We start from the raw sequence: 17,122 nt of genomic DNA on the forward strand, positions 1-17,122 counted from the left end.
TTTTTTTATTTTTTTTTTCCTTCTTCTTCACTGAAATGACAGTGGGCACAGAGAGTACTGTTAATGCTTAAACGAATGAGATCGTCATCTTTCTTGGTTGTACGACAGAAACAATTGTCAAGAGAAAGCTGAAGTGGTTTAGCTTGCGTGTGTGTGTTTCTGCCACAAGGTTAGAAGATTGAATTTGGTTCCATACATCTTATGTGCGAGCCCTTTTTATCGATTTATAGCAGAACGTATAGAAACAGTTGCGCTTCGTGTGGAGAATGATTGTGGCAGAGAATGATGGAGAATTTGTGAGGACCTGTCCGGATGGAGGGATAGTGTTTTGGTGCGAGGCAAAGGAGCTTAAAGCGTGCGTGCGTGTGTGTGTGTGTGTGTGTGTGTGTGTGTGTGTGTGTGTGTGTGTGTGTGTGTGTATATATGACTAAGCAGGAAAGGTGTTTTTAGCTAAGGGGGCAGGCAGTATTTCATCAGTCATGTTGCTCACCCCAAATCACAGATTAAAAACATCTTCACCACAGGGCCACCCCACCCGTCTCTGAGCCTGAGCTCTGCAGAAGGGAAGGAGGAGGAGGCGGGGGGTGGGGTGGGCAGGGATTGGGGGTGATACAAAACCACAGCATTACTAAATGAAACTGCTGATAGCTTGTCATCTTTTACGAGTTGAGTTGCAGCATTTGGAAACGACAAATTAATTCTTTAATCTGCTCATTCAATTGTGCGTTAATTTGTTCCAAAATGAACCAGTCATTCATTACTAACAGTCCTTCCAGATCTGTCTCTAAAGTCTGGCTGAGACATTTTAAAAATGAAAAATCCAATGCCCGTGTCTTACACATCAAATATAATGATTGATGGTGGATTGACAAGTAGGCAGGCACTGCAGGCAATAATGAGGAGCAGCTGTACAGCAGCATCCTGTCTGTGTGTGTGTTGTTGTTTTTTTTGCTTTTGTATATAGTGTGATGTCAGGACGATCAGTGTATGTCTTGTTTGTCTCGGAGATAAGATGGATATCCTGCAGTTTGACCCAGATGTTTATCGGGGTGTCAGGCATGAGTTATGTATCGTGGCGCAGGTTAAAATTGGCTATGCTAAGTGACTCCCTGGTTTGGTCTAAATGCTGCAGGGAGGAGACTACAGTATGTGTGAGTAAGTCGCAGGATATTGAGTGCAGTTAGGTCATTTGAGGGGACAATGCAGTGTGTATTTGTTTGCAGATACGTCTGACTCGATTAGTTGGACTTCTCATTTAGGATGCATGCATTAGTGTTTAAGAAATTCTAGCTACTTGTTAGAGGTTTGCTTTTCTTTGAGTATTAATGTTTTTTAAGCGCTTTAGTTGGTTTGAAATTGTCTTCCCTGCATGCCTGGAAATTCCTTGTACTTTGTGTACTTATACAATTAAACCAGACTTCTTTGTCTGTTACATTAATGTTTCGTCTTTTCTGTGGATTATGCCAGGGGGGTGGGGTTAAAACCCTACATTTCCAGCCCTTATCATAGCTTCGGCCAATTCGAGCAGAAACTCAAATATCTCTCCCTCTCCAATTATTTCATATACCAATTTTTGCTAACGGCTTGCAGTATTTGCAAGCTGTTAACAGCCTTTCCTCTTGTCTTTTTCTTTTCTCCCCCCCCCCCTCGGCATCCCTTACCTCTCCTCCTGTCTTTGTTCAGGCAGCGTTGTAGCTACAGTGTCCCTTGTGGAAGTCCTGTCCTGGTCCACTTCTATAAATACTTTCAAATGATCTTGGCCATCAGTGTCTCCTCCTCCTCCTACTCCTTCTCTCTGTTTTACTGGAGGCTTTATTTTCTTTATGTTCTTGTTAATGTTTGAAAATAGACAAATACTTTGGAGAATATGCACAACAACTATGATACTACTGAACTCTTGTATGCTATAATTTAAAAAAACGGATGTTTCTTAATTTTTAATATATTTATTGTTAGTCTTTGGCATTTCATAGCTTTAAACTGTCTGACAGTTAAGTATATTGTAATTTAAACATCATGACCTTGAATTACTCAGGAACATGATATTTGAGCTGCAGTGAAACGATGCAAACTTCACTGTAAAAGAGAAATTCTCACGTGTCTGTTTGGCTTTAAAGCTAGCTGTTGGACACTTTAAGTCTTGCAGAAGGTTGACTCAACAGTTCTTCATAACCCTTGGGTGCTGACTGTCCTGTGGCCTCATTTTTGCCTTTCCTGGGCCATTTTCCCTTCCCTGCCAGTGTGAATGCGCTGATGTCTTCTGTTCTTGTTCTCATAAATGGGACATGGTCACACAGGGAACAGAAAGTACTAAACAAAAAGATGAGATTAAAAAAAAGTCAGTTGGTCCTTTAGTCCAGTCTTTTTCTACTTCTATACATAAACTGTAATGTTAATCTTTTGGCAGTTATTAAGTTTATAATGACTTCTTAGAAAGGACAAATAAATAAAATAACCTTATAAATTGCAATAGCCAGTGTTTACACACTTTATAGGTTCATAGTGTCTTAGATTAATGACCCTGTAAACTAGAGATGGGCATTTCAAGTAACATCATTATTCTTTGAAGACTTAACACCCCTCTAATATAATTGGCCCTAGTTGCGATAGACTTGCAGCATGCTATCTTAAGCTGGTGGAGTTCACGCTGGATGTAATTTTGTTCATTTTAAAAGCTGTTAAATGGCTCTCGCTGTGGCCCACACATTTTATTGGTCTGGGGTCTGGTAGTTAGCAGAGAAACACATTCTTCTTTTTTTATTGTTAAACAGTAGTCCAAAAACAGCTTCTCTATGTGTTACCACCACCTTTTAGTGGTAGAGGTAGGAAAAATATAAACTCACTGACCACTTTATTAGATAGAACTTTCTACCAGGTTGGATAATGTGAGCTTTGTGACGTGCCATGTTCAGGGTACGTTGTGGTCTTAAAGGGATGGACATTATCAGCAACAATACTCATGCAGACCTTTACACCACCACCCTCAGTGGGAACTATTGATACAAGACTAGATGGATTCATACGTTCATGTTGTTTATGCTTTATTCTGACCATCTGAATACTGCAGCAGAAATTAAGACTTACCAGACAAGGCAACATTTTTCTGGTGAGACTGTTCTTAGTCTTAGTTCTTAGTCAGGAGTGGTCTTCTGCTGCTGCTGTAACAAGCTGGTCTTCTGCCTACCTTGGCTGTAACAAGTAGTTATTGCACTTACTTTTGTTTTCTTATAAGCTCAAAGCTATCCGTTGAAATACTCATACAAGCTAATCTGGCACCAACAACCATGTCATGTTCAAAGTCACTTAAATCCCCTTTCTTGACCGTGTCTGCATCAAGAAATACGTTAACTACATATTTATATTAATTAGCACTTAAGCAGGTATACCTAATAAAGTGGCTGCTGATTGCATATTTAAAAACAAATAGTCTCTGAAATGATTGATTTCTTAAAAATATAACAACTATTCAGTTATTCAAAAATCCTATCCATCCCATCTGTAAAGCATTTTTGTATATATGAATTCGAAAACATTTTTTTTTGTAAATTTGATATAATAAATCTTTAAATTTGAAGGCTTTATTCACCGTATGCAATCCCCCCTTAATCTAACACACATGAGCTTTTCTGTTTCATACACACTTTTTTCCCCTTCAGTTTTACACACAATCTCAGCAGCATATACCTCTGCGAATCTCAAATGCCTCTTATAGAAATACATCATCATTCAGAAGTTCTCCAAGGGAACACAAGGAGACCATAAATAATACTTACGAGGACGAGGAGTGAGATTCAAATCCCAGGATAGTATTAGAGGGAGATGGCCAACGCTGAGCACTAAGTCACCAGGATTCCCTAGCAAATCTGATTTTACTCTTCTGTCATGTATTTGTGAGTCCATCCTGAGGCAGTATATCTGTCACTCGAGTGAAGCTCATTAAATTAAACCTTGAGTCAAAGAGGGAAGAATAGACCGTAGGAGAGAGCTGTTGCTTTATTAGCACAGCGCTCGAGGGTTGAACTCCCAACCGAATCTATCATTAGGCTACTCTGCATAAAACAATAGAGCACCAACCTGCTTGTTTTAGTGGTTAAGTGACACTAATTGCTTATTAATTGAAGTATTTGGAGAAAACTGGATGCAAACGAATACAGAAATAAATAAATAAAGCTGTTATGTTTTTATATTCACCGTTTCCATTTGAATCTTCATCTGAAAGAGATTCCATGAGCGTTCACATCATCATGTATGAAAGGCAATAAAAGGAGGAGGAGGCGTCTCAGTCAATGAAACATATCTCCTCCAGTACAGGTTATACATGTATAATTCAGTATGTGAACCGAGCCTTTTTTTTATAAGACTAAGATCCTCGCATACATTCATGAACTGAAAGCCCTTTCTGGGGCACCTTTAAATACATAAATTCTCTGTTGCATGCATACATATCTTTTTAGTTTCATACTGGTTGATGTAGATATTCTACAGTACAAGCACCTTTATACCTGCTCTTTCCTCTTTCCCTTCACCTCTGCTCTCAGGCTTATCCGTTCCCATCTCCCTTCTATTTAAAAAAACAACAACAAAGAAGCCTTTGAAAATATACCAAAGTTCATGTCATAGGATCCCAAAGACAAAAATTTATTAAGACCACCTTTTAGTGTAAATGTTTTTCTACAGAAGTGCTTCATGCACTCAGGTATGACCTCTGACAACCAATTATCCATTTAGCGCAAATCATAGTGCCGCTGGTTAACCTCTGTTTTGCCTCTGACGTGTATTTGTACAATTGAGCGGCCAAACAATTTTTGACCTTGACCTTTTAAGAGGGACGAGGAACGCACTTAATGTGGTCTAAGCTGTCAGGAGCGCCTGGAAAATGTGGATGTAATTTGAGGGGTTTTTCTTCTTTTTTCCTCCAAATGATAATTTGACTCAGTCATGCCTTTTTCTTTTTTTTTTAAATTTTTTTTATTATTATTGTTCTGGCTATGCAAACCAAATAATGTTAAACCAATTTTGGGCATCTTGCTGTTCTTTTGAGTAGCAGCTGTGCTCACCTTTAACTCCTGCAACTGTTTTGTCTTTGGCCAGGTATTGAATGTCCACGCAGTTCCCGGAATACGCCTGGAGGCATGCAGGTGGCTGAACCCTTTAGTGACGAGGCCATGCTGTTCACCAAAGAGCTGGTGCTGCAAAGGGAGGTAAGCAATGAAGTGGAACATTTTGGCCCTAGTTCCTATTGTTTCAAAGCCCAGCTCCATGTTGGGCACTTTTGATATTCTGGTGTTCTGGCGCTTAACTTCCTCTGTTTCGCTCTCTTATTCACAGTCTGAGTTTCAGTATCCACTTTGCAGCATTTTAGTTTCACACTCACACTTTAGTTTTACTTTACTTTGAACATAAGATCATTTTGGTTCAGAGATGTGAGAAGAATGTGTGTTGTGCTTTAAACAGCAGATGGGAGAGCAGCTCTTTTCGCTGAATTCTGCCATCGAAAAATCCAAGTTTTTCCTTCCTTCCGTCAAACCTAATATGAAGGCAGTTTGTCCATAGATAGGGGCACTAGCTTTAATAAGCTGATTAAATTGTTTACTCCCAAATGAGCTTTATTACAGGTGCATTAAAGTGTTGGCAAATCTCAACAAGAATTTTGACAGAAGTGGACACAATCCCAATCCACTACCCTCAAAAGCACCTACACACACACACACACACACACACACACACACACACACACACACCTCCAGTGCTTATTCCAGTTTACGGAAAACTCACCTGATAGTGGATCAGTGCTCCTGGGCTTTAGAAAACTCCATCCACTGTGTGCCTCTTCATTCACATGCTAATAGGTTTTTATAGGAGGCAGTGAACGGACCAAAGCCATGATGGAACTAGCTATAATCCTGCCACCACTTATCCAGGACACACACACACACACACACACACACACACACACACACACACACACACACACACACACACACACACACACACACACACAGTCTCTCCTCTCTCTTTTTATTTAAACTACTCCTCTCCATTCTTATCTCAGTCTTAAAGGGGTTTTTTTTTGCGTAGGGTGGCTAACTCCACTGTCCTCTGATGTTTAATTGTAATGAAAATGGAGCCAGTAGCCACTGTTACAGGTGGACCTACGTGTGTGTGTTTGTATGCGTTTGAGAAACCTAGGTTTTTCAGAATGCCTGGAATGTTTAAAAAAACTGATGCAAACAACAGGGGAATTTGGTAATAGAAGCGCAGAAGTCGAGGAGCAGGTATATGATCTGAATTTTTATTGTTTTTACAGATGCATGTATACACTCTCATGCATATATAATTAAATCTACAAGAGGCACACAGTTTTTGGAGATTACGTTATCTTTACAGATTAAATTAAAGTCCCCCTGGAATGAAAATAGAGTTTTTAACCTCGTTCACATATCCATATGGCACTTTTTTTCCCTTTTTTTTTTTTTTTTTTTAAAACTCCCCACATCTGAACATTTTTACCATCAAGCTGCAGTGCAGGTGTGCTGTTTTGGTGCTTTCCTGCGCTCCCTGTCCAACCGTGTGTGTGTGTGTGCATCTGGTTCATTGACACTGTGGACATTTGTATGCCTGAACGATGCCAAAGTCTAGCTGCCTATCAAAGCTGTTTTAAGACATGAAATGCTTATTTTGGTTGGGGAAAAAAATTGACTTTGAGGATTTGCCATCATGTACATAACCTCATCCATCCATACATACAAGCTCATGCACACACTCTGACACACATTTTCTCCCTTGCCAGTCATTGGTGGTGTCAGCAAGTTTTTCACAGGTAGGTGGGAGTTAGCAAGAAAGACCGAGCCATATAATGAGTCTCGAGCCCAGTGTGAGGGCTGGCTGTTTGGCTGGCTGCACCGACCTCCTGTTTGGGCTAATATGAACACAAACACAGTCAAACTCTTGAGAGGGACACATTCAATTAGCTAACAATAGAGTTAAGCATTCACACATACGTAAGCTGTCACTTATTAGAAAGAAAGTTAGTAGATGATGAATCACTGAGTAGAAAAGTATTTTAATGACGCAGTCTCATGTCTCTTGAATACCTTGAGGGGGAAAAAATCTTTACATTTCGGTGAACAAATTGGCTCAAGTGCACATCTAGCTGTAAGAGAACACACATCTGAGAGAAAGCTGGAATGAAGAGGTGACAGGAAATGTAGTCGCTTTATTGAAGCAAGTGAGTAGCTACAGAATTAACCGATGATAGACAGAACGAAGAACTGGTCCTTGCCCTTGAATCCATCTTTTTCTCCATCTTTCCCATCCCTGCAGATCGCAGCAAGTCTAAATGAAAGTGGTTATTAAGGTGTGTCTCACTCCAACGTGAATGTGGATCATTTGATTTCATTAGCATGAGATTCTGCTGTTGGTTCATCTCTGAATAGCATCTGATTGCAGCGGCTTTTGAGGATCCTCCTAACGTGGCCTCACGTGAATACCATTTGATTTTAGGTCTCGGTGGCGTAGTCATTTGCATTCATAAAATATTTTTCCTGCTTACGCTGCTCGACAGCCAATTTTAGTTTTCTAGGGCTTTGTTGAGCTAACGATATGTTGACTCAGTGGCCACTACGTTCTCCCACTCCGACACCTCCGTTTTTTGCTCTAATTAGCTATTTCTTTCTTTTTGTGGCCTTGAAATTGAGTTTGGTTGCTGGAATGAGCACACATTGCTCTCTCTGTCTCTTTTTTTTCTGTTGTACCACTGTTCTGGTCCCCTTTCAAGAAATAAAATAAAAATCTGTGTCCTAAAAACAAACAGGGGTTAAAAAAAAGTGTCATTTGTAATTCACTCTTGCTTCCCTTCTTGTCTTCAGTGTCCAGTTTGAAATCTTTGCCTGACATTTGCTCCCAGCTTTTTCTCTCCTTAACGACCATTTCCCTCTACCCCCTCCTTTTCTCAATTTATCTTTAAACTGCTACATGGCTATGTTTTAATTTCTCTTGATACAGACATGCATAATTAATGTGGCATCCAGTGAGGGAAGGGGAGAGGCCTTGGCTTCCATCTTAGTCTATTTACCCCCCCACCACTACAACTACCGCTGCCACCATCGTCACAGATTTCCCTCTGTGTCTCTCAGTTGTTTTCTTTAAAAAAAAGAAAAAGATTTCTTGAGCTTTCTGATTCCCGTTGTTTAAAAAAAATAAAAAGAAGACTTTTGTGTTTATCAGCTCTGTCTTCCTTTATCCCTCTCTCTTCCTTCTCCCTTCCTCACACTCTGTGTAGTGTTAATCTCTGACAGACACTGCTCCCGTTCCCAGCGTGGAACCAAAACAGCAGCATAGAATTCTGAGCAGGGGCAAAAAAAAAAAATGCGTCGGTAAACACCACTCCCCAGACATTTCCTTTTTCTTTTCTGATGTCTTCCATTTAATTTCTCTCACCTCCCACCTTCCATTGACAAAAAAGGGAAAAAAGTCAATTCACTAGTCACTGATTTTTCTTTGTTGTTTTTGCGTGGCATCTTCAAAAGCTCAACCTAACCAGGAGGCAGGGGAACGGAAGAATTTTACTGCATTTGACGTTGGTTATCTGGGATGACTCAGCTAGTCTTGGGATATATTTAGAGTTGTAGTGTTAATAAACAAGATATTAGTTAGTGAAATAATATTTGAACCATCTCGGTGGCTCATTAAAATGCTGCAGGCCCAATGATCATTCCAGTGAGATGGCTGCCGTGCGATCATCTGCTTGATACGTCAGATGATGCATTGTATTTTAAGGCTACTAGCTCTTAGGCTCTGAGGATTGAACCATTTGTTTCTGTTAAAACGCATCTACTTGTGTTCTTTTTTTTTTTTTCTTCTTCTTCTTCTTCTTATTTTATCTTTAAGTGTGTTTGGAGTAATCAACACAGAAAGGATCCCTGATTGGAACTGTTGGTGTTGCATAACTGCCTCACCAGGTGGGAGAGGAGGCAAGAATAAGACAGGGGAGGGGGGTGCAGGGATGGCGTGTTTGAGCAGGGATAAGAGCAGGCTAAGTGGACAGTAATATGTGATGCACTCTTCTGCCTACGTATACTGTCACTTCTATTGACCTCATTCAGTCTGGGTGTTCTCATCTAGTGTATACCGCTGACTGCCTACTCAATAACACTTACCTCTGTTTTGCATACATTTTAATAGCCTTTTCTCACATATATCAAGTTGAGAAAAACATGCACATTGACATAAAAAAAGGTCCCTATCGTAGTGTGTAACCTCTCTGCCATTTAAAAAAAAAAAAAAATCATACTATAGATTAACCTGAGGTTAATAAGGAAACACACACCCAATATCAGTGGTCACAACCATGTGTATTGCCAGAGCCAAAGCCTGGAGAAAAGCGAGGGTTGTGCCAGGCAGGGCGTCCCAGATAACGTCTGTGCCATCCTCCCTGGCGACTTCTTGGGAAACCAAAGTACCTACCATAGTTTCATAAAGCATTCGCCTTCTTTATGTAACCATCCACAATAAATACAGCATTCAGATACAACAGTTTTATTCACTCGGATGAATTGCCTTCTGTTTGACTAAACCTGAAATAACACACAGTAAAAGCTACACATCATTATTCCAAGTGATTGCACATCTTCTTTCTTCTGAGCTTGAATTACTAGATACTTTGCAGTTTAAGAGAAGCCTTATTTTCATCTTGTACTTGAGCTGTATTTGACAATATAAAATAGCTGAAAACATAGGAAAATATCAGTAATTTTAGCAAAACAAATTTGAAAAACTTCCAAAGTGCTCACACACACACACACACACAGAGCACTTACTTCAGTTTCTGTGTAGGGGTTCATTCCCTTGGTTTCACGTGGCGTCGCATGCTGTCCTAAACGTGGCCCCCTCGTGCCTAAAAGAGGTCCCCCAAACCCCCCACCCCCACCCGCATTTTCCACCTTGTGACACGAACACTGTGTGCATCAGGCTGCCATGGGTGGGGGTTGGCAAAGGCTGCCTTCAGACCTGCAGGAGGTTGTGTTGTGGAGCGTTGATGAGTCACTGTGCCAGCGTGGCAGCACAGATGCCTTGCTAATGCCTGCCTGTGCAGATCTCTCTGCTTTAATAACTGTTCTTGGTGAGCATTTTGATTAAATGCTAATAAACCCAATGCCTTTGTAATATGAAGAGGATTTTTGCCTTCTGCTCGCGTATAAAGGCACACTGTGGCAATTGGTTTATTGAAGTGTTACTTAGTGTGCCTTTTCTATTTGTCACTGTACATCTGTGATCATTGCAACTGTGATCACTTAATTTAGCATTCCTCACACATACACCCCCTTCGTGGATCTGACCCCTTTTTTTATATGTCCTATTTTGCCACACAGCGCCGCAGGACACCATCGAATTTCTTCACGTCTTCCATGCTCTCACATTGATTTCCGATCAAGCTTGAATTATTCTGGCGAGAGGTCGATTACACAAGTGCTGGATCTCACAGCCTTTGACCATGTCTGCTCCTCTCTTGTGCTCTCTCACACACAACTGCCCCCCCACAACTGTTCTGTTGTTTATATTGGCCTCGCCTTTGCTATCTATTTTTGACTCGAGTTTCTTTGTCATACTTCGGCATACTCGTGCTGCGTGTACGCGTGTGAGCGTGAGAGACGGAGAATAAGTATACGCGATGAATAATTCATGGTGTGGTTTCGTGGTCAGCGAGACAGACGGTGGGGACGGTGAACTGCCCCTCAGGTCCTTTTTCCCCATCACATGCTGTAGTTAAACAAACCATGATTGCAGAAGGCAGCCCCATATCCAGATTACTGCTGCTTTATAGCCACAGACAGGATCTGTCCCCATCCATTCATAACTCTGGCACTAGCATAGCAGCATGACCAGTTTGGACTATATCCATACAAGAAATATTTAATGCTTCTCCTATCATATGGTAGCTTGTTGCCAAAAGCGGTTGCACACAAGTGTGTTTTATTAGCAAAGAGTAGCGAACGACCCATATGGCGTTTTTAATGGTTTTCATTTAAGAGATGACAGTAAAACAAATCTGAAAGGAAGCACAAAGTGTTAATGTTGTATTTAAATTTGACATAGATATTTAAAACCAATCCGATCTCAGCGCGATTATTTTGTTTCGGTTCTGATAGCGGATATGTTTCTTACTTGAAAAAAAACCCCAAAAGCTCTAGCGGCATGACCTCTGCAAACCATGCAAGTTTGCAATTTAAAAAAAAAAGAAAGGAAAAGTTCAAGCTTGAATCCCACATTATGAGCATAATCCTATTATTCTTGGTTTTAGTTAACTTCTGACCATAAATTTTGTTGCTCACAAAAGCTCGTCTGCATTATATTGGACTAATTGGTGTCACAGGTGGAGTCCAGCTTTTACTTTTGCAGCAGTTTGGAATTTAAGTACTGCTCTGCCTCTTTGTTCCCTGAAAGTAGTGAATTACGGTGCATTCGCGCCATCGCAGACGGGGAGATAAATGGGCTTTGAATGGAGATGGAGAGAGAGGTAGAAACCTTCTCTCTGCTTTATCGTCACAACTCGTTTACAAGGGCGACCTTGTGTTTAGTGTGTGCGAGTCAGTGTGATGAAATTGCAACTTCATCGTCCACCCTGATAAGTATAACCTGCAAACTGTGCTAAGACTGCAACACAGTGCACACAGGGACCCACTGAATCCTCTTAGCCTATCCCCTACATGAAGGGCACTGCAGTGCTCTTCCACATCAGTGAGGGCAATGGTATAATGCACTCTCTTATTGTCTTTCTCTACACTCCACTTCTTTTTTTTTGCCACACTACATTTTGCTGCTTCTGGATTTTTAAACATAGAGTTGGGCAAAATGAAGGTATAGGACATGGAGTATCAGTGTGAGTGCTCACATTCATAGACACATTCCTTGAATTATTACTGAACCTAAGGACAGAAGACTGGATGTGTTTCATAAGGAATAGAAGCAGCAGGAAAAGGAAGGGGGGAAAAAGACTTCTGTTGTCTTTGTCGTGTCTTTATTTGCCCTTTCTCCACTTGTACTGGTCCATCTCACTTAAAAGGAAAATAGCCAAACTACATATTGGATTTTGGTCTGGCTGTGAATACCCGAGGCAGCCAGCCAGATAACCAGCGGCTGTGTCAATAAACACGTCACTACTCGTCTTATTGTTTGGCTTCATTTATTCCGCCTTCCAGCTTGTTTGAATTTGTTATTATATCCCACCTGTCTATGCAGCGCTGTCAGGGATATTCAGAGATGGCAAATAAAGAAAATGATAATAAGAGAGGACTGATTGAAATTCAAAAATAGGGCTTGCTGTTTAAAACTCAGAACAGAGCTGGTGAAATATATGAATACCTTTTTATCTTTCTTGGATGCTGGTAATTAAAGCAATAGACAAAAGTGCGAAACTTAAACATGATCCTGAGATGATATTTGTAAGGTCAAGTGATAGGCGTGGCATCTCTGGGTCATTTTAAGAAGGTTAATAGGGTTTTGTTTTAATTCTCAATTAATTGTTTTGTAAATCCTTATAAGGTCAGCTGATTGTCAACATGTTCTCCTTCATCTTTTTATTTATTGCTTTAGTTGTTCAAGTCAACTAAAGCATTTTTCCTTCCCCCCCCGAAGGAAAAATGCTGCTAGTTTCATTCACTCACTTTGAACACACACAAACGCCCAAATCCTCATGCTGCATTGCCTTCTGAGCTGCTGGGTTGCTAGCAGTGCTTACCTAAACGCGAACATTGGTTGACATTGTAGCAAAAATGGCACGCAGTTGGCATCGGAGGCAAAATTAATAGTGTCACATTTCTTATCAGCAAATATATTATGCTCACAGTTGGGAGAATTCTGAAGCCATTTCCTTCTGAAGCACTCCTGAAATAAATGTCTTATTGACATTTGCACCTGGAATAATACTATAATTTGTTTGGGTCGTCTTGCAGTTTTCTGTCCTGCAATTTGCTCTTGATAGTGTACAGTTCTAAAAATGGTTTATACTCCGTGTCCTTCACCGTGTGTCAGATGAATCACAGATGAGCCTGCCTGAGGAAATGGCTTTGGGTGCCTATGGTTTATTGATGTTCAGATTGATCCTATTCTGTTGATTCATAACATATTAACAGGTTGAGAGACGGATGCGTATTTATCTTTGTTTCTCCACCATACATACATCAAATATATAGACTAGTAGTGTATGTATCAACTCTTACAGCGTTTTGCGATCCATGCCATGTGTAGGGGTTTTGACAAGGAATCATTTGCGTAGAAAATACCCATAAATCACCAACATCAATGCAGTTTTTGTGTGTGCGCGACTCTGGTCTCTGTGCTAATGGTTCCCTTGACAACACAGCAGTTGCTATACATCGACATCGTCTTGGCTTTAGGTTTAACCACAAGGACGTACAGGCGCAGAAGTCAGCAGCCATTATAAAAAGAGACATTCAGTCCTTGTGAGACTTCGAAACTGGAAGAGCTGAGCACTTACTGACATTCACACACACATACAATCCGCTTGTAACCTTCCACATGCCATTAGTATTTTTGTGTCAGCGGTTCATGCCAGTTGTATGTTGCTTGCTTCCTTTAACAAGTTTCTAAACACCTATCTCGACCAACCATTTCCTCTTTTCTTTTCCCTCTGGCCTTTTCCTCTGCCTTCACAAAGCTGCCATTTATCTGTGCGTGTGTCTATGTACCCTGGCATGAGAAGGAATGTAGCTCCAAATGATCTGAATAAGTAAACGGCAAATAAAGGCCATAAAGAGGAGAGACTTGAAGAAGTAATCCTTCACCAGCTTACCCCAGCATAATGTCGGCACACCTGCACCTTTATCCCCATCTCAGCATCGCCTTCCATCTACCTCTCCTCTCATTCCATTTCTTTATATCCCTTACCAACAACAGAGAGGCTATCTCAGTGGCTGTGTCAGCGATCAGCATCTCTTCCCTCCCCCTCCCTTTCCCTCTTTTTCTATGTTTCCCAGAGGACAGTCGGGGGCATAAAGGGAAGAACAAGCCTTGCAAAATCTATTCAAAATCCAAACGGAGATTGGGCTCTCAGCTTTAAATTCAGCCAGATAAAGCTAATGGTAGAAGTGGGCGACAGGCAGGAGGCTGTGTGTATAAGCATACTTCGATTGAGGCCAACTATAGAAATGTAGTTTCTTTAAACCCCTTTTCTGGCTGAATCTCTCTCTCTGAATGTGCAGGGGTGTATGCAGGGTAAGTTCCCTGAAAGGGTGGCGATAGCGCTGCAGTTTCTTAAAATGCTTCGTTTGCCAGCTGAATTTCCCTTAAAGTGAAAGCATTTGCTGATGCTTGTGCTGCTTCCAAAACCTATGGTAAATTATCTTTGTGTGATATTCATTAAGTCACTTTATTAATCTTAGTGGTGGCTGGATGTATACCAGATGTACAGTTAGACAGAGGTTGGGAGTCAGAAATTGAATTAGGAAGACACGGAGTGCCTATATTCCTCTAATTCCCTCATGAAGTCCTGCCTCTCCCAGGTTATCTTCTGTTCTACTGATTTTCAGTTCTCAGTGTGTTTTCCCAAAAGGTTTCTTTCATTGCACTTTATCAACAGCTGGGTTCCCTGTTCATACTCTAAAAAAAACAAAACAAAACTAGATTGAAATAGGTTTAGCATTCTCCTACTATGTAATGTTTTGTTAGCCTTTGGTAATTCTGCATCTGAGACTAATGAAGGCTGTAGTTGTTAGGGAGCTGTGGTCTTGTTAGCGCAGTGGCCTCTGGTGTTTCTACACTGCTGACATTTAGCACCGCTATTACAGTGGCCCCTCAAATAATGCCTGTTTGGAACGGGCAGATTGCATGCTTGCTTTGACATGACTACAGCTGTGATAAAATAGACTATAGGGGTAGTTTATAGTTACAAACATAGCATACAGTTTGATCTCAATTAGACAAAATGTCAAATGCAGTGAGCGTTTAGCGTTTGCTAACAATCTGATGTGCGATCCTTTAGTGGTGTTGTCGTGCCCAAATTTCAATGCCGAGTTCCCCACAGGTTTTGAATTTACCTGCGGCGGTGGTGGTTGTGGTGATGGTGGTGGGCGGCAGCACAGAGTATGACTGATGTCCACGCCGAGTCATGCAGTTTACAGGGGGGTGTAAGTAACCTCACATGCAGGCGGTCATTAGTAGAGAAAAGCTAACAGTAAACAGCTTTTATACAAAATGTGACGATGGCACTACACATGCTAAGTAGCTCAGATTAACAGTTATTGAGAAAAGCAAACACATCTACAGAGACTCCTTCATTTATTAAACTGACACACCGACAGACAAATGCTTACTACCACATACATGTTATACTGCCACTCTATATTGTTAATTTGTCACCTCATCACAACTTGTTAGCCACTTTTGGCTGAGAATTGACATCCAGGAACACATAGAACCACACACAATCACACACACAGTTATTATCTCCTGGAACAATACTAATAGATGCATGTACTGCTGTGAGCAAACAGTTTGTGCCTCTGCTGCCAACAGAGTGGGATGGTGAATAGTTGCCAAATCTCTTCTACCCTGAGCCTCCTCTATTTCTCCTCTCCCCAATCATAAACCCTAACCTTTCTGTGCCTCCCATTTCTGTTTTATTCTTTACTTTAATCATTTTCCTCTTCTCAGTCTGTATATTCTTCCCATGGGCTGAACCACGTCCTCTTTTTTTTTTTTTTTTTTTTTCTCAAATCCCCTTTGCACATTACCACTGTGTTGTGATTTTTCAGTTTTTTTCCCTTTCCCCTGACTGGGCTCACCAGGCTCTGATGTTTACACTCTTCGAGCACAAACTTGGTTTGAAGTTGTTTTTGTTGCGATAACAACAAAACTATAATTGATGGACAAACACAAGCCTGTCTGCACATATATATGCCTTTGATGTGTCCGGTCATGTTTAATTAGCTGGAGTTAGAGTGGCGAGGGGGAAAGAGAAGTATAACTCGCTCGCTAATTATTGGCTCCCCCGTCGGGCAGGAACTCTCATATCAGCCGGGCTGTCGAGGTCACGTACAGCTTCGGGCCACGTTGCCCCTGATTCACCTGTTCTCGAAAACATCTTTGATCTGAAGTGCTTTAGAAATCCCTGAAAAAGAATCACTGTTGAAGGTATCTGCAGCGCTGACAATAGACTGTATATAAAAGGTGGACATATCCAACGTGGCATCACCCGCTGGGTAGAGACGTTCCACTTTGAAGCCCTTCTTGGTGCTTTGAAACTTTACGTGTTGAGCAAGGGGATTATTTCACTGAGAAACTGAGGGTCATCGTATACTTATGTGGTAGGGAGTAGTCGGTCGCTACCCTAAAGCATGCTCTGCTTTACTGTCCTTTTTTGGCTCTAATGGGGGGTCATTATTCACAAAGTGAACATCACATTAAAACTGGCGACTGAAGCCATAAACTCATCAGGAAAGTGTTTGGGGAGATCATAGATTAGGTTAGCAGTGTGGTCATTTTCTCTTTGGCTTCTTTACAGTTTGACTTACTTTTTTAACCAAAGGAGTCGCCTCCTTTATAAATGATGCAGGTTTAAGATCATTTCATATTGGTTAACTTTTTTCAAGTAGCTGTGTCCCATCTTTATACGTTACGTTTAGTGCTGGAGCGGCAGTACTGCAGAAAATGCCAATCTAGGGTCTTTCCTGATTCTGATGGTTCAGTCCACTTTAGTTATTTATTAGATAATTAAATCAAACCACATGGAAGCATTAACACATGCTTCCGTGTGTTAATGCTTCTTCTTAAACATCCAAATTTTAAAAATGACATTGATTTTGTTGTATTTTCATTCTCACCTTCTGCTGACGTTCAGTTAGGCTGGTCCCACTGCAGAAGATCTTACAAACTTAAGTTTTTGTGTGTCTTCTGACTTCAATAAACTGCCACTGGGTCTTTTTGCTTGTTTTCTGGGATGACATATGCTTTGATCAGTTTTTATGTGGAGGTGGCATAGTTAGACTGCCACAGGTTCACTCCTACAATCACTCCTACACAAGCACTTTCACATAGACAAACATGCTGTCACGCATCTGTGTTTCAGTTGTTACAGGGAGCCAAATTCAGCCCTAAGATAAGAGAG

The 17,122-nt window shown here is 40.9% G+C and overlaps 1 protein-coding gene across 1 annotated transcript in view; it reads left to right on the forward strand.

Annotated features, from left to right (window-relative positions):
* The window catches only part of snd1 (staphylococcal nuclease and tudor domain containing 1), a 179,297-nt gene that overhangs the window by 56,582 nt on the left and 105,593 nt on the right, over positions 1 to 17,122 (forward strand). Inside the window, exon 16 of the mRNA XM_063501056.1 lies at positions 5,092 to 5,201. Within this exon, the coding sequence (XP_063357126.1) occupies positions 5,092 to 5,201 (110 nt within the window). The remainder of the gene's footprint in view (positions 1 to 5,091; positions 5,202 to 17,122) is intronic.

This window comes from Pelmatolapia mariae, linkage group LG17 (genome assembly GCF_036321145.2).
Source record: "Pelmatolapia mariae isolate MD_Pm_ZW linkage group LG17, Pm_UMD_F_2, whole genome shotgun sequence".
In the NCBI taxonomy this organism is placed as follows: Eukaryota; Metazoa; Chordata; class Actinopteri; order Cichliformes; family Cichlidae; genus Pelmatolapia; species Pelmatolapia mariae.